The sequence below is a fragment of the Cnephaeus nilssonii genome (assembly GCF_951640355.1).
Source record: "Cnephaeus nilssonii genome assembly, chromosome: 4".
NCBI lineage: Eukaryota > Metazoa > Chordata > Mammalia > Chiroptera > Vespertilionidae > Cnephaeus > Cnephaeus nilssonii.
Genome location: NC_137075.1, coordinates 36,364,035 through 36,391,725, shown reverse-complemented (window position 1 = coordinate 36,391,725; position 27,691 = coordinate 36,364,035). Strand labels below are relative to the sequence as shown.

Genomic DNA, 27,691 nt, shown 5'->3' with positions numbered 1-27,691 from the left:
ATAATGTCATGTGGGAACCAACTGACTCCTCTAAGTAGAAGTCCAGTGTACATGTAATGAAGATTATTTGGTTGTGTGAGATGTTAATATTATGATTATTTTCATGGACTGAAGACTTTCTTTCTGGAATACTAACACTTGGCTATACATTTATTTTTTCATTTTCTTCCTTTTAGATAACGTGAAAAGTGACCTTGGTGTTTGAGACAATGGATGGAATGAATCAGTCCACAGTATCAGAGTTTGTGTTCCTGGGACTCACCAATTCATGGGAGATTCAGCTTCCGCTTTTTGTCCTCTCCTTTTTGTTCTACTTGGCTGGCATGATGGGAAACCTTGTCATTGTGTTCACTATAACCTTGGATGCTCACCTGCACTCCCCTATGTATTTCCTCCTGGCTAACCTCTCTGTCGTTGATATGTTTTTTTGCTCAATCACAGCCCCTAAAATGATTTGTGATATTTTCAAGAAGCACAAAGCCATCTCCTTTTGTGGATGTATTACTCAGATCTTCTTCACTCATGCTGTTGGGGCCGCTGAGATGGTACTGCTCATCACTATGGCCTTTGATAGATATGTGGCTATATGTAAGCCTCTCCACTACCTGACTATCATGAGTCCAAGAATGTGTCTATACTTTTTAGTCACTTCCTGGATTGTTGGCTTTATCCATTCATTGATTCAATTAGTTTTTGTGGTAGGTTTGCCTTTTTGTGGCCCTAATGTATTGGACAGTTTTTACTGTGATCTTCCTAGGCTCCTTAGACTTGCCTGCACAAATACACTAGAACTGGAGATCATGGTTACTGTCAACAGTGGGCTTATTTCTGTGGGGTCTTTTGTCTTGCTGGTCATTTCCTACATATTTATTCTGTTCACTGTTTGGAAACACTCTTCAGGTGGTTCATACAAGGCCCTCTCCACTTTGTCAGCTCATATCACTGTGGTGGTTTTGTTCTTTGGGCCGCTGATGTTTTTCTACACATGGCCTTCTCCCACATCACACCTGGACAAATATCTTGCTATTTTTGATGCATTTATCACTCCTTTTCTGAATCCAGTCATCTATACATTCAGGAACAAAGAAATGAAAATGGCAATAAAGAGATTGTGCAGTCGTCTTGTGCATTACAGGAAGATTTTGTAAATGAATTGGCTTTGATGATATGGAACTATAGATTCTCCCTCATGCTGGATGCAGAGGAAACATTATGCAATTTCAGAGAAATACTCGAGACTTAGGCCATGTTATATGCCTAGAGATCTAGTATCTATTAAATTATGGTATCTACTTCATCATTAAATTAGAAATGATGCCATTCTTTGGCACTCTGTACAGCAAAGTGTTAAAGAGCAAGTCATATGTCTTTTATAACTTACATGGTCTAAGAAAGTGCCATGTAATTGAGCAAATAATGGTTTATCTTTTTTCTATTTTGGACAGATTATTCTACTGATAGATGGAATATGCGCTCATATTATTTTCATCTATTTACTACATAACTGTTTTGATTTTAATTTTCTTTTTTCCTAATCTGCCTACTTCTTACTTCCCCAGTATCAAGATATTTTGCCTCCTTATCAGGCTCCTCTATCTGTCAGTATGGGAAATTGTTAATTCTGTATTAGAATTTTGAATTTAAAGCTAGAATGAGTAACCAATATCATTTGTTCTAATCCCCTCAGTTGTACATGCTAACACTGAGGAATTGAAGGGTGACTGGAATGTTTCCAGAGACACACAGCCAGATATCACCAGAGATAGTCAGGCATCAGAAACTATCTCTGGATCCTAGGTCAGTGCCCTTGCCCTTCAAGTCAATATTATATTTAAATTTCTGCTCATATTTCACTCTTTTAACTTTTTCTTATAGGTTTATTTGAAAAGTGATCTTTACACCTCCCACTTGTATTCCTTCTTCCTAGTAAATTCCCATTAGCATTGAGCACTTCTTTATCAATTCTAAATCCTTTCCTAATTTCTACTGCTAACATACATTTCCTTGTTCAAGACATACTAAAAATGAATTTTAAACCATTGCATTAATTATTAAAAATGTTTAAAATTCATTATTAACAGTATTTTTTATCTACAGTGGTGTTCAGAGATATCTTTGATTAAATTCTATTTTGTAGGCCTGAAGTTCCTCCCAAATATTTACAATTAATGATGTTCCTTTTTTTTTGATGGGAAACAATGTGATTGATGAATTGTGTATTCTGCTTTAGTAAGTCACACTGAGATCATTGTGCTTCTCCCAGAAAAATAAATGTAAACTATTTCAACAAATAGAAAAGAAAATATTTATAAAATATGTGTGCAGGTTTTCTTTACCCAGAAATTGTGCAGTCTAAGTCTAGGTATTGCTCTAGTGTTTTACCTTGAATTTTATGAAGCAGACATTCTCTTTATCCCCATTTTACAGAGGAGGGATCTGAGGCACAAAGATGTTAAATGTTCTCAAGGTCACAATATTCCAAAACTGAATCAGATAGAATAAGAAGATATGAATAGAGAGATTACAACTAATGAATTTGAAGCAGTAATAAAAAAAAACTTCCAACAAGCAAATGTCCTGGACTGGATCGCTTCAGAGGTGAATTTTACCAAACTAGTCCAAAAAATTCAAGAGGAGGGAAGATTCCCAAGCTCATTTGTACTCAATACTTATATAATTGTATTAACCAATATCACTCCAATAAATTAAATAAAAAAGGTCCTCAAGGTCTATTGAGTAATAAGCCTGGCTCAAAGTGTTAGAGTTTGAATTCAGGATCTGTTATCCTAACTCCCACACTATGGATCTCTGATAATAACTAACAAAATAACTCATTTAATTGAGAACAATTTCTATTTGTTAGCTTTCCACACAAATGGGGACCCCATCACTCCCAAATGGAGGAGAAAAAACAGCCTGGTTTGTATATAGCTATGATGTTATGCTGTATGTAAATGGCCATTGCATTAAACTTTTCTCAGAGATTGCCTTGAAGAATAATAGTGAAGGAAAACCCTTCTAGTGGAAAGAACTTCAGGGAATACGACAGTATTCATGACCATGTAAAATCCTATTAGAGGTTATTCACTCACTGTACAGGAACAAAAACACCTATCCCTGTGGATGTAATCAGCTTCTTTCCCCAGCTGCTCTAGAATTGCTTAACTGGCACTAAAAGTGGCCATAGTAGCATAGTTTGCATCTCTGCATAAAATCAACAACATGAATTTCCCCTCACTAAGCCTGATCTGCTTATCATCACTTCTGAGTGCTCAAGCTTTACAACACCAAAGCAAATGGACAGCACCCTGTGTAGTACTATATCTCACCCTACTCTGAGAGGACTAGCTGTCTACCTTGTGGCAGATTAAATAGAGTTAAACCCTTCTTTCATGAAATGGGGAAATGCTTCTCTTCATAGGAAATTTATCTCTAATATCACTCCATTGAGATAAATATTCTATATATAAATACATCTTACAAAAAGTTATTTATACATAAGTATATATGAATACTTATTATAAATATGTATTATATACAAATTATATGTAAATATATAGCTATACATATATGAAAATACTATATGTATATATAATATTACATATTATAATATATGTCATAATATGTAATAAGTTTATATAAAATTTTATTTATTTATTTATTTATTTATTTATTTATTTATTTATTTATTTTAGGTACTGCTTTGTCTTTTCCACCCACAGTGCTGCTGTCAGCACTACCGTTTATTAATAGAATACCTTTACTGCTTTATCTATGATGTCACATACAATATTGCATCTGTACATATTTATAGAAAGTGAAATGTGACTATGGGCTTACACCATGAAATTCATTGGACTTGTGCTCCAATATCAAGAAACAACTGGCTTGATAGAGTAGTAGAATGGCCTAGAGAATGCTTATGTTTGTACCAAGTGGGAGGTTAACATCTTGTAAGCTTAAGATGATGTTTATTTGATGCATTACATATCCTAAATCAGTGGCATATATATACACTAGTGGCCTGGTGCATGAAATTCATGCACATTAAAAGGGAATTAATTAGAGGAAATATTTTAATATTGATATTTGCCCTTTCTCTATAATAGAAGTGTCAGAGATGAAAGAAAATTAGTAAAATGTATATGAAAATCTCCTCCTGTCAGAGTCTGGGGTGTGCCATGGGACCCATAGTCAAGTCCCTGCCCACTCGTGTGTGCCTCAGGTCCCCCGGCCCAGGGCTGGGCTGGGAGCATGGCCTCAGGTCCCCCGGCATAGCCTCAGGTCCCCCGGCCCGGCGCTGGGGTGGGGGGGCGTGGCCTCAGGTCCCTTGGCCCTGGTGCCGGGCTGCAGGACGCAGCCTCAGGTCCTTTGCCCTGGCCTCATGTCCCCAGGCCCTGGCGCTGGGGTGGGGGGTACAAGGGCATGTGGGCATGAGGGCATGATGACCTTTTGCATATTAGCTTTTTATTATATAGGATGTCTTAAAGCTAGAATAGATGAAGCCAAGTAGAAAAAGTCACTCTAACAGTAAGACCAAATAATTTATGGGTGAAATTCATGCTTCCTATTCTTCTTGTGAACTTCGGTTTGGTAGGTTTGGAGATCCTAGTACCCCAGGGAAGAATGTTTTAAAAGAGAACACAGCTGAGTCTAGTCTTTGGCCACTTTGGGGCCCTTGTATCACTGAACCAGAGAGAAAAGTACCTGACTCTTACATTTGTGAGAACTGAGGCAAAAAATGGAAGTCCACGCTCTAGCCAGTGTGGCTCAGTTGGTTGGAGTTATCGTTCTGTGTATCAGAAGGTTGTGGGTTCAATTCCTCAGGGCATATACCTAGGTTGCAGGTTCCATCCCCTGTTGGAGCATGTACAGGAGGCAACCAATCGGTGTATCTCTCTCACATGCATCTCTCTCTCTCTCTCTCTCTCTCTCTCTCTCTCTCTCTCTCCCTCTTCTTTAAAATCAATAAAGAAAAAGAAAATTTAAAAAGGAAGTCTACTAGTTATATGTTAAAATATTTTAAAGTTATAAATCAAAATAACAAAACTTTAATACAGTATGTTCTATCCTATCTATGTTGATAAATATATATAACTAGAGGCCCATTGCACGACATTTGTGCACTGGGGAGGGGGCCCTCAGCCTGGCCTGTGCCCTCTCACAGTCCGGGACCCCTCAGGGGATGTCCGACTGTTGGCATAGGCCCGCTCCCCTAAGCCAGCAGTTGGACATCCCCTGAGGGGTCCTTAGCACTGCTATGGAGGTGGGAGAGGCTCCCGTCACCACTGCTGCGCTCGCCAGCCATGAGCCTGGCTTCTGGCTGAGTGGTGCTCCCCCTGTGGGAGTGCATTGACCACCAGGGGGCAGCTCCTGCATTGAGCATCTGCCCCCTGGTGGTCAGTGCATGTCATCGTGACTGGTCATTCCGCTATTCAGTCAATTTGCATATTAGCCTTTTATTATATAGGACTAGAGGCCTGATGCATGAAATTCATGCAAGGGACTCGGCCCTCGCAGCCCCAGCTGCCACCACCCTCTGCTGGGCAATCGATAGCGGAGGCTCCCCCCTCTCCATTGATTGCCCAGAAGAGGGTGGTGGCTGCCTCGTGGCACCATGGCCCCGCCCCCTGCCCACTGGTCATTCTGGAAGGTTGTTCCACCACCCGGTCTAATTACCATATTAGCTCTTTATTATATAGGATAATTATTTGATAACTATATATATATATAAAATCCTGGAAAGCCAGGTTTGTGGAATTGGGGAAGTTCCAAAAAAAACTTCCTGGGTTTTAGGAACCAGAACCTGATCTAGAAGGATGGGTATAAGCTCCAGGTAGACATGTCTCTTTAGTTCCTTGAAATCTTCACACCATGATGAAAGGTATGTCTGGGTAGGTGCTGGAGCTGACCAGCAGACCCTGAGCGACGGATGAACATATTGTTCTGACACACGTTTCTGTGAAAGAGAGGGCTAAGGGACTTTTTTACTTTAGTACTAAAAGCAGTCCTGTTTGCCTGCCTCATTGGCTTTTTATTGTAACAAGAGGCTGAACTCAAAATAACTTCTAGGTACAATCAGCAGGGTAGGTATCCTTGAGAAAGTATATGTTTCTAAAAGGTTGGGTCTTTAAAGACTAAACATAGAGATTCTAGCAAAACACCCCAGGGGATCGGACTTGTTTGCAAAAGTCAAGGTAGGGGCTGCTGCCTTCTGCAAGGTCCCCTCAGATGCCCCTTTTGGAGAATCCTCCTTGCAGACATGCCAACCAAGTCCCGTGCTTCCCCTCAGAAGGGCCATTTTAGGGTCTTTTGTAGGATAAACACCAAGACAGGGAATTCTCTTATTTGGGTCTAAGAACAGTATTCATTGTTGGGTTGACAGATCCCAATTACCAGGGGAAATTTGAATTCTATTCCACAATGGGGACAAGTCCAGAATTCAGGGGCTTTATTGGAGTGCTTCTCAATACTCCTTTGCCCAGTGGAAAATAGTGGCATTCCATTAAACAAAGGATCATCTCAAGGCTGATAATCTACAGGAATAAAGTTTTGTTCATCCCACCAGGTACAGTACCCTGTCCAGCCTAAGTACTGATAGAAGATAAGATGAAATGAGGGAAATTGTTATCAAAATAGGTCTCATGACCAGCTATACAAAAGGAGATTTTGAAATTTATGTTTTATATTAATTATAATTTCTTCCCCCTTTTCCCTTACATAATTCATATGACATACACTGGTGGATGCTAACATTTTGGGTTTAGATCACTCTGCAATAATTTAATAGCTAATTATTCTATGATGTTCAATTTCTTCTGTTCTGATATTATCTTACCTACCCTATTTGTCCCTGGGATGAAAGACAAGGGTGGATGCAGAGAGAAAAGAATAGCTTCCATTTGCCTCTTCAGTTACACTTATCCCCTCTCCAACTGACTTTGTGCCTTTTTAAAACTCTTTCCCAGTTACTTAATTTAAGTGTGCCAATCTTTTTTGTCCTAGCAGGAACTGGACTGACACAAGTATACAAAATTAAAAGTCAAAATGCATGTTTTCCCAACTAACAATTCCACTGTCCTGAAGTACTTATAAAAAAGGTTTATTGTCTATTTGTTCAAATATGGATATTTATTTATATGGACAATAACATAATAAATATGCTATTTGCTACCCAGAATTTCATTCAACAGCATGTTTTGTACTATATAGAGTTTGAACTTGATTTTCAGTGGTTTCAGATAATTTGATTGTATTGATGCATTATAACTAATTTATCATCAATTGATATATGTTTTATGTTGTTTCATTCAATTCTAAACACTATTCACTGGAATAAATTTCTGTATAGCTAAATCTTCACGAGCATCCATAATTACTCAAAATATGATTGTATAAAAATGAAGTCTTGTGTACATTCTTCTACTATTTAAACTATACTAAATATTAAGCACATTGGCTTTTTTGGAGATGATCAAGATGATTATAGTTATTTTTTTGAGTTAATATTTACCAATTTTCAGAGATTAATTCTAATGGGTAACTACCAATATTTATAAAATTTCCAACAAAATAGCATTAATATTTCAAGCAAAAATATTCCACTCTTGTTTCCTTCTTCCTCTCTGGTGTCTTATTATTAATTTTTAGATCTTTTGGTTGCTCTGGTCAAACCAAATAGTTCTCTAGGGGCAAAGTCTCTTGATCCATAAGCTCTTTCTAGACTCACTCTTTTGCAGTATCATGGTCACTGTCCTCTTGAGCTCTAATAAGCTTCACTTGTTGTTATAGCAGGATTTTATATGGCACTTTGTGTTAGAGAACACAGAAAAATCTCAGACTCCTGGAAGATGCTGTTCTCTTCATACAGGTAAAATGGAAGGATGAAAATAAATTTAACAATAGCTTTAGTTCAGACATAATTTTGTCTTTGGAATTGCTATGAATACTAGTATGAGTCATATACTCAAGTGCTTGAGTGTTATCCTAAAGTAAAGTAGTTAGTGTCCAGGATATGAATAGTATAAAATAATAATTTTGAAAAGTTTATTGACATATTGGAAAAGGTTAACTGACCTTGACATTTAGTTAGAATTAAATTGTTCCTCGAGTAATGTAAAAGACATTAGAAAAAGTCAAATGGTTTTGTAATAGTTTGGATTCAGCATAGGTTGCAACTAATCGCTCTGATCTCGATGCTGATTAATGAAATTATTCTCACCCTCTGCCACTTGATAAACAGGCAAGAAAAATTGATGATACATGAAAATATTAAAAAAGGGTAACTGTATTTTTCCATTAAATTTTCAAAAGAGATGGGTATAAACTGATCATGTGTGAAAAGGGAAGCAAATTTATTAGGAACTTGTCAAGTTTATAAGATGGAAAAGGATTTTATAGAAATTTCAATAGAAATAAAAGACACGGAGATAAAAAAAATACAAAACTGAATGAATAATTTCCAATGTAATGTAATTTTAAAATATGGTGTGGAAAATTAAAAAAATAAACAACTAGGAGATTGAACTAGTTTCCTTGGTCTTTTATGATTTAGAGTGTTTTATATTAATTTTATATTAATTTTTTTTGGATGGAAGGGAAAAAGCGAGAAAGAGATCCTCATAGATAATATAAAAGGTGTTGAGTTTGTTGAGTCTTGCAAACAGAAAGCTAAAGGAGTGATTAATTTGTTGTATTTATGTACATAAAAGTTTTTTGAAAAGAACACATAACTATTATTTATTTATTTATTTATTATTTTTTAAAAATATATTTTTATTCATTTCAGAGAGGAAGAGAGATAGAAACATCCATGATAAGAGGGAATCATGGATCGGCTGCCCGCCTGCAAGTACCCCACTGGGGATAGAGCCCACAACCCTGGGCATGTACCCTTGACTGGAATCGAACCTGGGACCTTTCAGTTTGCAGGCTGACACTCTATCCACTGAGCCAAACCAGCTAGGGCAATAATTATTTATATTTCCCACAGTTATAAACAGTAAAGTAGAGGTGGTCTTAAATTAGAGGAGGCAGGATTTTACTTGGATATAAGGACGGTATTTTGTGACAGTTTAATTTATTTTTTATTTTATTATTATTTTTTATTGTCTAAAGTTTTACATATGTCTTCTTTTTCCCCAAATGACCTCCCTCCAGCCATTCCCACCCCGAGCAAGCCCCCACCATCCCAGTGTCTGTGTCCATTGGTTATGCTAATATGCATGCATACAAGTCCTTTGGTCGCTCTCTAATCCCCTCTCTCCTACCATTTGTCTCTAGATCGATCTATTCTTGTTCATCAAATTATGTTGATCATTATATCCCACATATGAGTGAGATCATGTGATATTTATCTTTCTCTGATTGGATTATTTCACTTAGCATAATGTTCTCCAGTTCCTATCCATGTTGTTGCAAGTTTATTTTAAAGATGAAAATGCAGAAAGTTTGAGCTGAGGGAGATGTTAAACCCACAATATTTTTAAATTGAGGAGGATATTTATATGGACAATGATTTATATTAGTACCTTATTTAAATCTAACAGCTGTCTGTGTTCAACTTGAATACTTTATGATTTGGAACCTTAGTTACCAATATTTGTTTCATCTATAAATGGTTAAATATCTGGAAATCTGTTTGGAGAATTAATCAATTCCCTATGGATTAAAAAAAGATTAATTATAACAAAAGGCAAAGAGTTAGGCCTTGTCTTTTGCATCATGGATATTTAATTAGTTAAAAATTATGAATATAAGCCCTAACTGGTTTGGCTTAGTGGATAGAGTGTTGGCCTGCGGACTCAAGGGTCCCAGGTTCGATTCCGGTCAAGGGCATGTACCTTGGTTGCGGGCACATACCCAGTAGGGAGTGTGCAGGCAGCTGATCAATGTTTCTCTCTCATCGATGTTTCTAACTCTCTATCCCTCTCCCTTCCTCTCTGTAAAAAAAGTCAATAAAATATATTTGAAAAAAATTATGAATATAATTAAATGTTTAAAGAAAAGTTAGTTCAAAGCATAGCCAATCTATAAGATAAGATAGTTTCAGAACACCATTATTCAGGAGTTTTTCCCTATGGGTATTTGACAAATTTTAGGTGAATAAACATATCCTTGTACCTCCACCTAGAAATCTCTCTGACTTTTGCTCTGGACTTTTGAGATTTGGATTCTGACTATCTCAAGTGACTTTAATCCTGTGATGATTCAAACTTTTCAGGTTTCTATATTTCCTGATATTTGAATGGATATATTCTCATGTTTTTAATATTTATGTCTTATTCTGCTTTAGATTCATTTTTTCTAAAGTATTTCCTCTTCTTACCTATTTGATAGGGATTGGAGAGCCAAAAAAACCAAAAAACATTCCTGCCCCATGTGCATAGCTGATAAAAGCTTATAGAGAAACTATCATAAGAGACTTTGGCACAATTTCATCCTTTTTATATTTTCCTTTTAATCTCACTTATTTTTTCTTTTTTTCTAAAACTTCTTAACTTTAAAAAATTACTTTTCAATGATTTATATTTAATATTATTTTGTATTAGTTTCATAGTGGTTAGATAATCATATACTTCCACAAAGTGTTCCCACAAGATATTTCAGTATCCACCTGGCATCATACATAGCTATTACAATATTATTGATGATATTTCCTATGCTATATTTTACATTCCTGTGACTATTCTGTAACTACCAATTTGTACTTCTTTATCCCTTCACACCCTTTTCACCCAGTCCCTCAATGTCCCTACCCTCTGGCAACCATCAGTTCTCTGTATCTATGAATCTGTTTCAATTTTGCTTGTTCATTTATTTTGTACTTAAGATTCTGCAAATAAGTGAAATAATATGGTATTAGTTTTTCTCTGACTAACTTATTTTTTTCCACTTTTATAATCCCTTATTTTTTATTTAACTCTATTGTTTAGGAACTATGCAATCATGTAACCCATACTCATTAATTATACAATTAGTCATATTTCCATGTATTTTAAATCACCCAAATACATCCTCTTTTATCTTTAAGATATCTATTTCCTGAAATATTTACATATGCTTATTATGTACTTAGTATGACTCTAAGTTTTGGGACACATTTAATAATAAGACAGATGTATTCCTTAATTTTATGGGAGTTGCAGTCTCATCAGAAGATAGAACAATTAAAGTCAAGAACCACATGATTTTACTCATATGTGGGATATAAAGTAGAAAGCAACAAATGAACAAAGAGGACAAACAAACAAAAATTCATAGACACAGACAACAGTATGGTGGTTACCAGAGGGAAAAGGGTGTGGGAATAGTAAAGGGTAAAGGGGTTAACTATATAGTGATGGAAGATTTGACTTTGGGTGGTGAACACACAATGCAATATCCAGATGATGTGTCATAGAATTTACACTTGAAACCAATATAATTTTATTAAACAATGTCACTCCAATACATTTCATTAAAAAAAAGAAAAAAAGGAAGAACAAACAAAAACCCCCCAATGAATTACATTTGTAGTAAGTACTACAAATAAATACAGTGTTTTTTGAGAGAAATATATTTAATCAATATAGGATGTTTTTTATTTTGATCACTAAAAGAGTATGAATGTTATAATCTATTATTATGTATAGGAGATAATCATAATATATTATTGAAATATCTTTTCACTATGGAATTTTTCTGGCCAACACCATTTTATTTTCGTATTCATTTATTTATCTCATGTGTTAAGCACTATAATGGACAAATGAAAGCAAGATAAATAAAATAAAAATTTACTGAATATTTACGTGCTAATATCTATGCATTAAATACACAATTACAAAACTTTGATTATTTTATTCCTGCAACTTGCTCTGAGAAGTTAGTATTAATTGCAATTCCATAGATAAACTGAGTTTCAAATATTCAAATTAGCTTGTTAGTGGCTGAATCATAGTATAAATCTTGGTTTTCTGAATCCAAAGTCCATATTCTTTTCACTATGCTATGTTGCTTTTCCAAATAAAACTAAAATTACAAAATAATATGACAAGTCCTTCCACAGAGCCTTTAACAAAATGCTTTTCACTATACTATGATGCCCTTCATAGTTTTAAGCTTGTCAGATCATGTGGTAAGTACTCTAGGGCAGTGCTTCTCAAATTATCTTTGGTGAAAAATTAGTCTTTCGCCCCCAATCCTTCATAGGTTGAAACTTTAGTAAATACAAAATCATACACTTGGATTTTGTTCTGATGTAAAATTGTCCTAATACGATGCAAACTGGTAACAGGCAATTCATGGACTTATACCTCTGTGTGGGCCACTTTTTCATTGCTTCAGTGAATCCAAATATGAATAAGTCCCAATCTCCGCCTTCAAGAAGCTTACAGTGTGGTTGGGGAGTTAGAATTGTACTCAATTTACTAAAAAACAAGAGATAGTAAAATAAATGCTGGTAATATAACACAATACCTCACAGATATGATTAAAATTCAATGAACCTTGATGATAAATATGTCCCAGAGGTAGGGAGTCAGGAGGAAGGATCTGTTTGCCAGAATAAGGCTGGTGGTCTTAGAAATGGATGAAATAGTTGAAAAGTGGTACAGTTTTGTGTGACTGAAGCCACAATATATTAATCTTGAACCAAAAATCAAAAGGATTTGGGGTTGAATTCATTCCTATTACCCATGTTGATCAATCTTGTGTCTCATGAAGAACATCCTACTATCTACCCTGGGAGGAAGCAGAGGGGTATTAAATGCAGAGAAAACCTGGTGGTTATACTAGTAATAATAATGCAAGACATCATAGGTGTGGTAAACAATTAAGTAAAATTTAAGATAAATATGTTCTCAGAGGTGGAGACTGGGGAGGAAAAGGAGAAGGGTCTGTCAGATAAAGGTTTGTAGGCTTGGAAGGGATTGCAATAGTAATTAGTTATGTGACTGGGGCCAGATATTAGTTTTGAAGCAAAAAATAAAAAGATTTGAGATTGAATTCCTGTTATTAATGTTGATCATCTTATGTCATGACTAATATTATGGCATCAATACTGGGAAGAAACAGAGGGTATTAAATGCAGAAACAACTTTGTAGTAGAGAACAACTACACATGAAAGCCACCAATTTCTCCGTAGTCACATTTTAGAGGCCCTGGGCATATTCGGTCAGTTTAAAAGCTAGTGTAGATAAAGGCTTTTATAACTTTGATCTCCCTCCTAATTTATTACATAATTATTACAATTTACATTTTCAGGTAGCAATGCTGACAGAGCCAACAGATGGAGCGAATCACTCTGCAGTGTCAGAGTTTGTGTTCCTGGGACTCACGGATTCCTGGGAGATCCAACTTTTCCTCTTTGTGTTCTCCTTCACATTTTATGTGGCAAGCATCATGGGAAACACCCTCATTATGCTCACTGTGATTTATGACCCTCACTTACACTCCCCCATGTACTTTCTGTTGGCCAACCTCTCCTTCATAGACTTGGGAGTTTCTTCTGTCACTTCTCCCAAGATGATTTATGACCTTTTCAGAAAGCATAAAGTCATCTCTTTTGGAGGCTGCATTGCTCAGATCTTCTTCATCCATGTCATTGGTGGTGTGGAGATGGTGCTGCTCATAGCCATGGCCTTTGACAGATACGTTGCCATATGTAAACCTCTCCACTACCTGACCATCATGAACCCAAGAATGTGCATTTTCTTTTTAATGGCTGCCTGGATGACTGGCCTTATCCACTCCATGGTTCAATTGGCATTTGTGGTAAAATTACCCTTCTGTGGTCCTAATATTCTGGATAGCTTTTACTGTGACCTTCCTCGGTTCATCAAACTTGCCTGCACAGACACCTACCAACTAGAGATCATGGTCACAGCTAACAGTGGATTCATCTCTGTTGGCTCCTTCTCCATGCTGATCATTTCCTACATCATCATCATTTTCAGTGTTAAGAAACACTCTTCAGCTGGTTCATCCAAGGCTCTGTCCACACTGTCAGCTCACATCACTGTGGTAGTTCTGTTCTTTGGTCCTTTGATATTTTTCTATGTGTGGCCATCTCCCTCCACACATCTGGATAAGTTTTTGGCCATCTTTGATGCAGTTCTCACTCCTTTCCTGAATCCTATTATTTACACATTCAGGAATCAAGAAATGAAAGTAGCAATTGGGAGAGTATGCAGACAGCTGGTGAATTACAGGAAGATCTCTTAAATTATGCATGTATTCTGAAGAGCCCTCATTAATTGTTGATGTTTATTATTGATGGTCAAACTCAGAGAGAAGCTCTTGTTTGCTCTACTTTAATTTTATTATACACACCGATATTCAATCCATTTTGTTTCTCACTCAGAAGGGAGGGACATTCATTTTTGAAAGGGGAGAGTTACATAAAGTATTTTTAAACCAACAATTTTAATAATTTTGACCCCACATTTCTAAAGAATAATATTTATATGAAATAATTTCTGGAAACACACAAAGGGCATACTCCTTTAAGGTCCTCAGAACATAAAGAAATATATTCCAATACATCCTAATCCAGTATGACTTTATTTTAAATTGATTACATCTGCAAATACTATAAGACTATATTTCCAAGTATGGTCACATTCACAGGTATTGGGGGACACATATTTATTTGGTGGACACAAATCAACCTACAACAGTAGTGTAGAGAAAAAGGATGGTTGTATCATAGCTACCTATTGATCAGAGTGCAATTATATTTAAAATAAACAGTAGAGGAACTTTAGCTCTTTCCTAGGCAATTAACTATAATTTAAAAATAATGGAGAATATAGTCAGCATAAGACACAACAAATTATTCTGGTAAACTAAAGAATCTTTGCTAACTTGGAAGATTACACAGAAGGTAAAGAATAACATTTATTGCCTAAGATTACACCAAGATAAATTTGTCATGTCATTATAACAGAGAGAAAACCCAGTTTCAGTCTTGCTTCAATATAGTGTTTTGTGGTAAAGCATTTCTAAAGCATTTTTGAAAAGAAACCCATCAAAGCTGAGCTTTGCAAATATTGCCAAGATATTAACATATATCATTATTTATTTTCAGATACTAAGGCAAACAGAATTTACTTTCTGAAACTTCTACAGCTTTCTATCTTTATTGGGTTTTGTTTTTTACTATCCTCTTTCAGATGCTGGAACAACCAGACATTTTATGTTAAGATGAAGCTATCCTTCTTTTCCTCTTGGTAAACAAAATCATATCTTATTACTTTGCATAGTCAATCTTAATTTTTGTTATAATTACTTATAGAACAGTCTCAATAATCCACTTTATGACTTTAACTAAAGTAACTAACTTTTATTTCACAGACAGTACTCTGACAATAGTTTAAGTGGTAAAAATGCATTTTAATTAGGAACTGTTGTAACAGGAGAAAAGAGACCTCAGTATAGAACTGGCTCAATTCCCAATACAATTAGGACAAGTGGGGATTTATAGCCAAAGAGCAGATTGAAAGGGTGTGTTGGTGGATGGAAAATTACTAATAGGAGACATTAAGAATAGGGAAAATGCTTGTTAAATTGACCTAACAGGATTCTTGCTGAGGGCAGGCCAAGTGATCAGATATCAAGGGTAGGGGTTTAGAAATTTTATTGGATATTATAAGTGAGGTTTTTTCTCGAAACTGATTTAGCAATATTCTTGCTAAAAGTGAGCTATCCAGTCCAGCAAGTATGAGCCCCAGGTTGAGGCCTAGTGGACAAGAGGGCTCAGAGGAACCTGAATAAAGTTTGGTCAACCTAAAGGTGAGTAATTGAGAATTGTCTATCATAATGATTTCAGTAGACTAACAAAGCTCAGGAACACTCAGAAATATAACCCCATACTGCACCAACATCCTATTTATGCATTCTTAAAGGTAGTAAACATTATGTTTAAAGTAGCAAAAAGGAACACTTTTACTAACATGATCCAATGATATAGACATTCTATAAGGGTATAAGTAAAGACACACACACACACACACACACACACACACACACACACCATGACCAATGTTTTCATACTCAGTCTTATTTAAAAACTAGAGGCCCAATGCATGAAATTTGTGCAAGAGTAGGCCTTCCCTCCCCCAGCTGCCGGCACCAGCTTCCCTCCAGCACCTGGTACCTGGGCTTCCCTCACAGCCCCGGCTTTGTCTGGAAGGTCATCTGGAAGGATGTCTGGTCTAATTAGCATAGTATGCTTTTATTATTATAGACTAGAGGCCTGATGCACAAAGATTCGTGCAAGAATGGGCCTTCCTTCCCCTGGCTGCCAGTATTGCCTTCGCTCCGGCCTGGAGCCCCCTTTCTGCCTTCCCACGCTGCCCAGAGGCCCAGAGCAGCTGGGGTGGTGCAGAACAACCCCAGCCTCGGCACCTGTGTATGAAAATTAACCCACCATCTTTGTTGGGTTAATTTGCATACTCACTCATGATTGGCTGGTGGGCGTCGTGAAGATACGGTCAATTTGCATCTTACTCTTTTATTAGTGTAGATTATCCAACAAATTTTCACAAAATACTTTATTAGCACTAAACCAAAATCTTAATATAGCTAAGGATCTTAGAAGTTATATTTCAGTGGACTCACTATAAAACTGTCAGAATTATAATTACAGTTGATTGACCTCATAATTTTACATATTTTTGGTAATTTTAAATGCTTGCTTTAAATGCCATTCTGATAAGATTAGGGAGAAGACCTATGGCTATTTTATAAAAAATATTACCAAACCATTCAGTTGTCCAAAAATTAATTTTGATTATTTGAATTCTCATATAAAAATGCTGTGAGCCATAATTTATATGAGAATTTTTTCTCTGAAAAAGATGGCCTATATAAAACAGTAGAAATTCAGTTTCCTTTATGTTTTGGAAATTTGGGGATTATTAGATTCAAGTCATTACTTACTAATCTCCATAAAGCAATGCTAACAGAACTCCTTTAAAAGGCTTTATATTTAATTTATTAATATGTCTTTGAATTAGGAAAGTATTTCACGCTCATACACATAAATCCTAGGGTCAGTTATAGAACTTCAGCTACAGATTAAGACTCAGATTTACAAAATTTAAAAAGTATAGATAGATACACAAAATCTCACACTGAATCTCTACTTCCAATGGAAACAAAACAGATTGAAAAATGGAAACAGACAAAAAGACTGAAAAAAACAAAAGCCAGCTAAGAAACCAAAATGTCTATAATCTGTCATCTGATAGAGAATAAGTCCCCACCATAGAGAGATTTACAATGATTAGATCACAAGACCAAATTCACAATCTCTGTTGTGACTAATGAGGAATAACCTAGACCTGTGCAAACCAGGATTGGAAACAAACTTGGCCAAGAACAGAAACAAGCACATAAACAGAAAACCAATCAAGCAGAAAAACAAAACGTAGGTCAGGGTGTCAATGAAGGTAAAGTCTTAGTGCTGCTTCATTATGGGAACCAAGAAGAGTCATGCCTGGGCTTAAACATCCCATGAGTTTTATTCCTTGGAAAATAGTTTACTACAGGCTCCAGAAAGTGAGTCTACTTGGATATATTGGTGGGACCTTCAGAGTAGTCAAAGTATAATTTTTAAAAATTAAAAACAAGGCTAATATAAATTGGTCATGTGTCATTTATTTGACTCACGAATGAGGGAACCAACAAGGTGGATCCAATCAAGTTTTGATGGAATCAGTTTTTAAGACACACTGGATGCCCCTGTAAATGTCTCTCAAGACCTCTTGATTTTATCAATTCCATGATTCTGACTTGTGCCAGTGTTTTATAAATGGGCTGAGGCACAGTGACCACTTCAGATCTTATAAGAGACAAATGGGAGGGAAAAAATAGATGATCTATAGATTACCTTTTGTTTACAAAAATGCTTTACACAATTGTAAATTATATTTTCTTCATTCACTCCATTTATTTTTTATTTTTTTAATGTACAGTTTGATGAATTTTTTAAGAATTCTTTATTCTTTATTATTGTATTACATATGTCTTTCTTTACCTACATTGTCATCTCCCAGGCTGCCCCCACCACCCAGCCCCGGTCTTCACCCCCCACCTCCATTGTCTGTGTCCATAGGTTATGCTTACATGCATAAAAGTTCTTTGATTGATCTCTTAACAACTCTCCCCTACGCTCAGCCCACCCTCCCCTGCCTTCCTCTGAGGTTGGATAATCTGTTCAATGATTCTGTGTCTCTGGATCTATTTTTGTTCATCAGTTAATGTTGTTCATTATATTCCACAAATGAATGAGATCATGTGATACTTACTTTTATCTGACTGGCTTATTTCACTTATGCTCTCTAGTTCCATCCATGCTGTTGCAAATGGTAAGAGTTCTTTATTTTTTACAGCAGCGTAGTATTCCACTGTGTAGATGTACCACTGTTTTTTAATCCACTCATCTGCTGATGGGCACTTAGGCTTTTTCCAAATCTCAGCTATTATAAATTGTGCTGCTATGAACATAGGAGTACATACGTTCTTTCTGATTGGTGTTTCTGATTTTTTTGGTATGTATACCTAGAAGTGGGATTACTGGGTCCATTGGGAGTTCCATTTTTAATTTTTTTGAGGAAACTCCATACTGTTTTCCACAGTGGCTGCACCAGTCTGAATTCCCACCAGCAGTTTATGAGGGTTCCCTTTTCTCCACATTCTTGCCAACACTTGTCATTTGTTGATGATAGCCATTCTGACAGGTGTGAGATGGTACCTCATTGTCATTTTGGCTTGCATCTCTCAAATGATTAGTGACTTTGAGCATTTAAAATTTTATTTTATTTAAAAAATTTGTTTTTATTGATTTTAGAGAGGAAGGGAGAAAGAAAGAGAGATGAAAACATCAATGATGAGAGAGAATCAGTGATTGGCTACCTCCCGCATGCCACCCACTGAGGGTTGAGCCTGCAACCTGGGTATGTACTCTGACTGGGAATCAAACTGTGACCTCCTGGTTCATAAGTCAACACTAAACCACTGAGCAATGCTGGCCAGGCTTGAGCATTTTTTATATGTGTATTAGCCTTTTGTATGTCCACTTTGGAGAAGTGTCTATTTAGGTCCTTTGCCCATTTTTTTTAATTGGATTGTCTTTCTTTTGTTAAGATATATGAGTTCCTTATATATTTTGGAAATTAACCCCTTATGGAATATATAATTGAAAAATATGTTTTACCATGCAGTGGGCTCTCTTTTCATTTTGTTGAAGGTTTATTTTGCTGTGCAAAGCTTTTTATTTTGATGTAGTCCTATTTGTTTATTTTCTCAGTTTCTTTGTGCTAGGAGATGTATCAGTAAACAAATTGCTATGAGAGATGTCTGAGATTTTGCTGCCTATGTTTTCTTCTAAGAATTTTATGGTTTCATGACTTACATTTAAATCTTTTATCCATTTCGAGTTTATTCTTGTGTATGGTGTACAGTAAGTTGGTGGTCTAGTTTCATTTTTTTACATGTACCTGTCCAATTTTCCCAACACCATTTATTGAAGACACTGTCTTGATTCCATTGTACGTTCTTGCCTCCATTGTCAAATATTAATGGGGCATAATGGCTTGTGTCAATTTCTGGGTTCTCTGTTCTGTTCCATTGATCTATATACTTGCTCTTGTGCCTGTATCAGGATGTTTTGATTATAGTGGCTTTGTAGTATACTTGATATCTGGTATTGTGCTCTTCTTTCTCAAGATTGCTGCACCTAGTCGGGTATTTTTTGGTTCCATATACATTTTTGGAGTGTTTGTCCTAGATCTGTAATATATGCCGTTGATATTTTAATAGAGATTGCATTGAATCTAAATATTGGTTTGGGTAATATGTACATTTAATCCATGAACACGGTATATCTACCAATCCATGAACATGGTATATTCTTCCACTTGTTTATATCTTCCTCTATCTCTTTTTCCAACATCTTGTAGTTTTCTGAATACAGATCTTTTACTCCTTGGTTAAGTTTATTCCTAAGTATCTTAATTTTTAAAAATCTTTATTGTTGAGATTATTACAGATGACCCTATATTTTCCCCCCATAGGTCCCCTCCACCCAGTTCCCACCTCACCCCAGGCCCTCTCCACCCTATTATCTGTGTCCATAGTTAATGCATACATGCATATAAGACCTTTGTCTAATCTCTTCCTGCACCCCCACACCCCTTTCCCTCAGAGAATCATCAGTCTGTTCCAATTCCATGCCCCTGATTCTATTCCATTCACCAGTTTATTCTGTTCATCAGATTTTTTATTCATTTGATTTTTAGATTCAATTGTTGATAGATATGTATTTGTTGCCACTTTGTTCATCTTTTTTATCTTTACCATTTTCTTCTTCTTCCTCTTCTTAAAGAATACCCTTCAGCATTTCATATAATACTGGTTTGGTGGTGATGAACTCCTTTAGCTTTTTCTTGTCTGTAAAGCTCTTTATCTGACCTTCAATTCTAAATGATAGATTTGTTGGGTAGAGTAATCTTGGTTGTAGGTTCTTGCTATTCATCACTTTGAATATTTCTTGCCACTCCCTTCTGGCCTGCATAGTTTCTGTTGAGAAATCAGCTGACAGTTGTATGGGTACTCCCTTGTAGGTAACTAACTGTTTTCTCTTGATGCTTTTAAGATTCTCTCTTTGTCTTTTGCCTTTGGCATTTTAATTATGATGTGTCTTGGTGTGGTCCTCTTTAGGTTCCTCTTGTTTGGGTTCTCTGTACTTCCTGGACTTGTAAGTCTATTTCTTTCACGAGGTAGGGGAAGTTTTCTGTCATTATATCTTCAAATAGGTTTTCAGTATCTTGCTCTCTCTCTTCTTTTGGCATCCCCATAATTCACATGTTAGTACGCTTGAAGTTGTCTCAAAGGCTCCTTACACTATCTTCGTATTTTTGGATTCTTTTTTCTTTTTGCTCTTCTGGTTGGGTATTTTTTGCTTCCTCATATTTCAAATCATTGATTTGATTCTTAGGATCCTCTAGTCTACTGTTGAATCCCTGTATATTTTCTTTATTTTAGTCAGTGTATGCTTAATTTCTGACTGACCCTTTTCATTTTTTTTTGGCATTCTCACTAAGATCCTTGAAAGTCTCACTAAGTTCCTTGGAGGTTTCTACAAGATTCTTGAGTAACCTTATAACCGTGGTTTTGAACTCTATATCCCGTAGTTTGCTTTCTTCCATTTCTTTCATTTGTGACATGTTTCTTTGTCTCCGCATTTTGGCTGCTTCCCTGTGTTTGTTTCTATGTATTGGGTAGCTGCTAAGTCTCCTTGAGCTGATAGAGTGGCCTTGTGTAGTAGGTGCCCAATAGGGACCAGTGACTTAGCCTCCCCAATCACCTGAGGTGGACACTCTTAGTGCACCCCTTTGTGGGCTGTGTGCACAGTCTTGTTGTAGTTGAGCCTTGATTGCTGTTGGTGTCACTAGGAGGAATTGGCCTCCAGGCCAATTGGCTGTGATGACCAGCTGTGACTACAGTGGGAGAGCTGCTGTGCAGGAGACACCCTTATGGAGCAGGACTTGCTTCAGTGGGGCTTTGGTGTTCACTGAGTCTGCCCCTTGAGTGTGTCACTTATGGATGTGAAGAGTTGTAATCTGGTATGGTCTCACACTAACCACTGGGTATACTGGCTCTTGGGTCTCCAGGGAGGTGCAAAGTCAGCCACTGCCTGACACAATCCAGCAGGAGCTACAGAGATCTGCAGATTCCTTCTCTTTGTATCAGGTTTGGAAGTGCCCAGATGAGGCCCAGCTGTGAAGCAAGGCAGGCTGGTGCTGGTGCTGGGTCTTGGACCTTTTATTGATATGTTTGGTGCTCCCTGACCCAGCTGCAGCTTGTTTGACAGGTTTTTAGCCCAAGAAGGGACAGGTCATTCATATGCAAAAGCCGCTGTGCCCAGTTTGGGTAGGTGGGGCAGAGTCTCAGGGAATCACCAGGGTGGTGCTGGAGGCTGGTTGGGCAGGTGCTGCAGAGAGGTTGCTGTCTGTCTGCTGCACACGTCCCTGGAGTTGGGCCTGGGTTAGGGCTGGGCTCAGTGGCATCCCTATGGCCCTGGGCCTGCTGGCGGGAGGGCTCCAGCCAGGAGAAGTACCACTGATGGTGGTCGGCTGGGGCAGGGTGGGCAAGCTGGCACTCACCATCCAGTTCATCCATTCCCATTTTGTGACAGATTATGATGCAACCATTGAGGATTCCTACACAAACCATTGCGTTATAGATGACAGAGCGGCCTGGCTAGATAGATACAGCAGAACAAGAAGAGTTTGGAGCTATGAGATAACAGTGTAATGAGAACTGGTGAGGATTTCCTGTTGGTCTTTTCAGTCACAGATAGAGGCAGTTTTGAAGAAATCTATAAGTTTCAAAGATAGATTCTCAGAGTAAAGGATTGTGATGAGTTTCCAATGATTTTATTTGGTAACAAAGCAGATCTGGATCATCAGAGACAGGTAACACAGGAAGAAGGACAGCAGTTAGCACTACAACTGAAGGTGACTTATATGGAGGCATCTGCAGATATTAGGATGATTGTAGATCAAGCTTTCCATGAACTTGTTCAGGTTAGAAGGAAATTTCAAGAGCAGGAATGTCTTTCTCCACCAGAACCAATGCAGAAAGGAAAAGACAAGAAAGGCTGCCATTGTGTCATTTTCTAAGAATCCCTTGAGTTACAGCTACCAACTGCCAGGCAAGCCTTCACGTTCTCTCCTTACAGTTGACGTCACGGTGGTACCTTTCTAGCCTTAGAGAAGTGATCATGGTCGTGGCCTCTGACCAAGAAGCTGGCTGACCCTTTCCATGAGGCCGACCCCATGGTCATTTCAAGACAGATGGAAAGTAAACACTAAGGCTGCTTCAAAGGTTTTCTGATTATTTCAAAAGAATGTAAACAGACACATTCTTTTTTAAGGGCTTACATTTTAATAAAGATGAGTCAGATTTGAAACCTAAGCTGTTTGCCAAGCTGAAGTTATAGGTTTTGAAATAACTTTTAACTTCTGGAATCATTTTGCCTACTGTTAATCTAAATAGAAACATAGGGAGTTTTTTTTTTTAAATGTGAGTTTTTGCCTATCTCTAAAACTTTTGATGTCACCTTTTGTTACCTTAAATACACTGAATCGAATATTCAAAAGTGAGACATCTCAGACCTTTACTGATGCCACAGCCTTTGTTTTCCAGTGGCCAAAATACCAAAATGCCTATTGTATTTATAAATTAAAAACTGCTTTAAAAGCCTTTATTATTTCTCCTGCTCTTAAATATGATAATATTCTGTGTGGCCAAATATTTGGACTCATTCTGCACTTAGGCATTTCAATAGGCTTGGTTTTCTAATTTCATTCTTTTAACAACTATGTTCAGAGTAAAAATAAAGAATTTATGTCTGTCTTACTTTGTAAGTATTTCTGGATAAGGGGGTTAAAAAAAACTAAAACCGTTTTTGTTTGTAATATAAAATATGGAATTGATCTTTCCAGGGTGAGAGATGATTAATGTTTTTACTATATACTTTTTCACATTATTTTCTTATCAAACTAGTTAACCAGTATTTTTATATGTTTGTAAGCAACTATGCTTTCACAGCATACCTTGTGTATATGTAAAGATGAGTATTTAATTCTCACTGTTCACTCTTAACTGACAAAGAAAAAAAAAAAGTGAAAACTACAGGAACTGTGGTAGAACTTGACTTGCTCTTCTGGTCCTGATTGTGCCAATCTTTGGCCAGTAACATAGCTACCTGAGAAACCTTCCCAGGAGAGTTCAACAGGAGAGTTCAACCTGAAATCACCCTCAACATCCCTGCTAGATATTGGCTGTGTATCCAGTAATATGTGTAAAACTTTAAGTTGACAATTAGTATAATTGTGGATGGCTTCTGATTTCGTTTTTAATTCTTGGATTGTGTTTAAACAATTCAAAAGTCTGTTCCTGATTTTGAGGATACTAAGTGATATTGCACAGTTGCCACTTTATTGAACGTGTACAACAGTCCCAGGAGGTTTATAAAGCATACCCTTGTATAGCTTCAGGTGTTGGAATTAAAATTGATTTTTTTGTTGTTATCACACACAAAAAAAGGGTGTTGGATTTTGTCAAGTGCTTTTTCTGCATCAATTGATATGATCCTGTGATTTTTGTCTTGCAATCTGTTTATATGATGTATCACATTTATTGGTTTGCAAATATTGTGTCAGCCTTGCATCCTTGGAATAAATCTCACTTGGTCATGGTGTATGGTCTTTTTAATGTATTGATGGATCTGATTTGCTAATATTTTGTTGAGGATTTCAGCATCTATGTTCATCAGAGATATTGGCCTGTAATTCTCTTTCTTTGTAGTGTCTTTATCTGGTTTTGGAATTAGAATAATGCTGGCCTCATAAAATGAGCTAGGAAGTGTTCCTTCCTCTTGGATTTTTTGGAATAGTTTGAGGAAAATAGGTGTTAGTTCTTTGAATATTTGGTAAAATTCTCATGTGAAGTCATCGGACCAGGGCTTTTGTTTGTTGGGAGTTTTTTTGACTACTGCTTCTATTACATCAGTTGTTATTGCCTATTTAGGTTTTCTGATTCTTCCTGATTCAGTTTTGGAAGATTGTATTTTTCTAGGAATTTGTCCATTTAATCCACATTGTCCAGCTAGTTGGCATATAGTTGTTCAGAGCATTTTCTTACAATGCTTTGGATTTCTGTGGTGTCAGTTGGTACTTCACCACTTTCATTTCTGATTTTATTTATTTCGGTCCTCTTTTTTTCTTGCTAAGTCTAGTTAGAGGTTTATCAATCTTGTTTATATTTTAAAAAAACCAGCTGTTGGTTTATTTTTCTTTTGTATTATTTTTTGGTCTCTATGTCATTTATTTCCACTCTGACCATTACTATTTCCCTTCTTATACTTACTCTGGGCTTTTCTTGTTCTCTTTCTAATATTTTAAATTGTAGGGTTAGATAACTTATTAAAAGTGTTTCTTCTTTTTTGAGGTAGGCCTTTAATGCTATGAATTTCTTTCTCAGTACTGCTTTCACTGTGTCTCATAGATTTTTGCTTGTTGTGTGTTCATTTCCATTTGTTTCCAGGATGGTTTTTTTAAAATTTCTTCTTTGGTATCTTTGGTAACCCATTTATTGTTTAATAGCATGGCTATTTAGCCTCCATGTGTTTTAATGTTTTTGAGTATTTTTATTATAGTTGATTTCTCTAATTTTTGCTGCTCTTCTTGTCCTTCTGGCATCCCTATTATGTGGATGTTGTTTTATTTCATGGTGTCCCAAAGTTCCCTTAGGCTCTCCTCCTGCTTTTTAATTTTTTTCTCCAATTGCTATTCAGATTGGGCTTGTTTCTCTACCTTATCTTCTATCTCACTAATTCGGTCTTCCTCTTCTCCTAGTCTACTGTTGAAACCTTCCATCGTGTTTTTGATTGTTGCTATATCACTTTTGATTTCCTCCTGATTTTTGCATAGGTTGTTCATTTTCTCATCCATCTGGTTTATTAACTGTACTAGAGGCCCGGTGCACGAAATTCGTGCATGGAGGGGGGTTGTCCCTCAGCCCAGCCTGTACCCTCTCCAATATGGGACCCCTTGAGGGATGTCCGACTGCCTGTTTAGGCCCGATCCTGGTGGTATCGGGCCTAAACAGGCAGTCGGACATCCCTCTCACAATCCAGGACTGCTGGCTCCCAACTGCTTGCCTGCCTGCCTTCCTGATTACCCCTAACCGCTTCTGCCTGCCAGCCTATCACCCCCTAACCACTCTGCTGCCAGCCTGTTTGCCCCCAACTTCCCTCCTCTGCCGGCCTGGTCACCCCTAACTGCCCTCTCCTGCAGGGTTGATCACCTCCAACTGCCCTCCCTTGCAGTCTTGGTCCCTCTCAACTGCCCTCCCTTGCAGGCTTGGTCCCTCACAACTGCCCTCCCTTGCAGGCCGGGTGCCTCCCAACTGCCCTTGTGGTGGCCATCTTGTGTCCACATGGGGGCAGGATCTTTGACCACATGGGGGCAGCTATATTGTGTGTTGCAGTGATGATCAATCTGCACATTACTCTTTTATTAGATAGGATAGAGGCCTGGTACAGGGGTGGGGGCCAGCTGGTTTGCCCTGAAGGGCGTCCCGGATCAGGTGGGGGTTCCCTTGTGGTGTGGGGCGGCCTGAGCGAGGGGCCTGTGGTGGTTTGCAGGCTGGCCACGCCCCCTGGCAACCTAAGCGGAGGCCCTGGTATCTGGGATTTATTTTCCTTCTACAATTGAAACTTTGTAGCCTGGAGGGGAGCCAAGCCTGGGGCTCCGGCAGCCATTTCTGTGGCAGTTAATTCACCTTCTACAATTGAAACTTTGTAGCCTTAAGTGGGTGAGCCCGGCCAGGGTGTGCGGAAAGCTTGGCTTCCCCTGTTGCCGGCGGCAACCCAGGCCTGCTCTCTCAAGCTCCATTCTGCCGCCATTTGTTTGAATTTGTTTACCTTCTATAATTGAAACTTTGTAGCTTGAGTAGAGACTTAGGCCTGGCAAGGGCAGGCGGAAAGCTTGGCTTCCTCTGTTACCTAGGAAACCTTGCTCTCTGTGGCCGTAGCCAGCTTGGTTTGGGTTAATTTGCATACTCGCTCTGATTGGATGGTGGGCGTGGCTTAGGATGTGTCGGAGGTATGGTCAATTTGCATATTTGTCTATTATTAGATAGGATGACCATTACTATCAATTCTTTTCTGACATATTGCATGCCTCTATTTCATTTAGTTCCTTTCTTGGCAATTCCTCCTTTTCTGCCTTTGGGGATTGTTTCATTTTCTCTCCATTTTTGCTATCACCAAAAGGTCCAAGCTCTGAGTTGTTGGGGCCTGAGCCAGGTATGGTGAGAGCATCATGCAACCCAAGGGTCACTGAAGAACTTAGGCACTGACATGCATGGCTACCTTGGGTCTCCAGGAGCCGTGCGTGCTGAGAGTAAGCTCGCTTGCAGGTGGGTGGCACAGTTGCTGGGGTCACCAGCAGTCCCCCCTGGGTGCACATGCACCAAGTGTCAGAGTCATGGGTGCTTGGTGAGGCTGCCTTGGGTCAGTGGGGGCCTCGCATGCATGCCAAGAATCAGAGTCCCAGCATGTGTGCACTGATATTCCCCGTGCGCATGCACGGAGAATCAGAGTCACAGATGCTCAGTTCTGCTGCCTTGTGTCAGTGGGGGAGGGGGGAGGGAGGGGAGGAAGTGTGTGTGCAAGCACCAAGAATCATAGTCCTCACACGTGCCAAGAATCAGAGTCCTCGCACACGCCAAGAATCATAGTCCTTGCACGCACTGAGAATCATAGTCCCCATGTGCATGCATTGAGAATCAGTCACGGGCCTGATAGGTGGGCCTGCATGGCCGCCCTGCCCATTTTTAATTGGATTGTTTGTTCTTTTGGTGTTGAATAGTATGTTGTTGTTGTTTTTTTAAATAAAGAGCTTTATTTAAATGTTTTTATTTAGTTTCTTCCAGCTGTTGCTAACACATTTATACTGTGTCTCCACAACCTTCGATTCCTGCTGGTTCCACATAGCAATGGTCACAAATATATCACCTTAGGAGGAAACAAATAGCTCTGTTCTAAAGCCCACAGGGCACACCAGAAAGGTGGCCAGTTCCCAGGTCACCCCCATCCCCACCCCCACCCCCCTCTCCTGGTGTCTCCATCCC

The 27,691-nt window shown here is 37.9% G+C and overlaps 2 protein-coding genes and 1 pseudogene across 3 annotated transcripts; all 3 read left to right on the top strand.

Annotated features, from left to right (window-relative positions):
• Nucleotides 1-209: 209 nt before the first annotated feature.
• On the top strand, nt 210-1,148 carry LOC307097970 (olfactory receptor 4F15; the record flags this gene model as incomplete). The annotated part of the gene is made up of 1 exon (XM_079768301.1): nt 210-1,148. One exon carries the CDS (start codon nt 210-212, stop codon nt 1,146-1,148), a length of 939 nt encoding a protein of 312 aa, XP_079624427.1.
• Nucleotides 1,149-13,252: 12,104 nt separating this feature from the next.
• Nucleotides 13,253-14,206, top strand: LOC307097959 (olfactory receptor 4F3/4F16/4F29-like; the record flags this gene model as incomplete). Its single annotated transcript, XM_079768290.1, has 1 exon — nt 13,253-14,206. The coding sequence occupies one exon, from the start codon at nt 13,253-13,255 to the stop codon at nt 14,204-14,206; it is 954 nt and encodes a 317-aa protein (XP_079624416.1).
• A 389-nt stretch (nt 14,207-14,595) lies between these two features.
• Nucleotides 14,596-22,671, top strand: LOC307097682 (ras-related protein R-Ras2-like; annotated as a pseudogene). The gene is made up of 2 exons: nt 14,596-14,611; nt 22,039-22,671. The product of its transcript is annotated as a ras-related protein R-Ras2-like (transcript).
• The last annotated feature ends 5,020 nt before the right edge of the window (nt 22,672-27,691 follow it).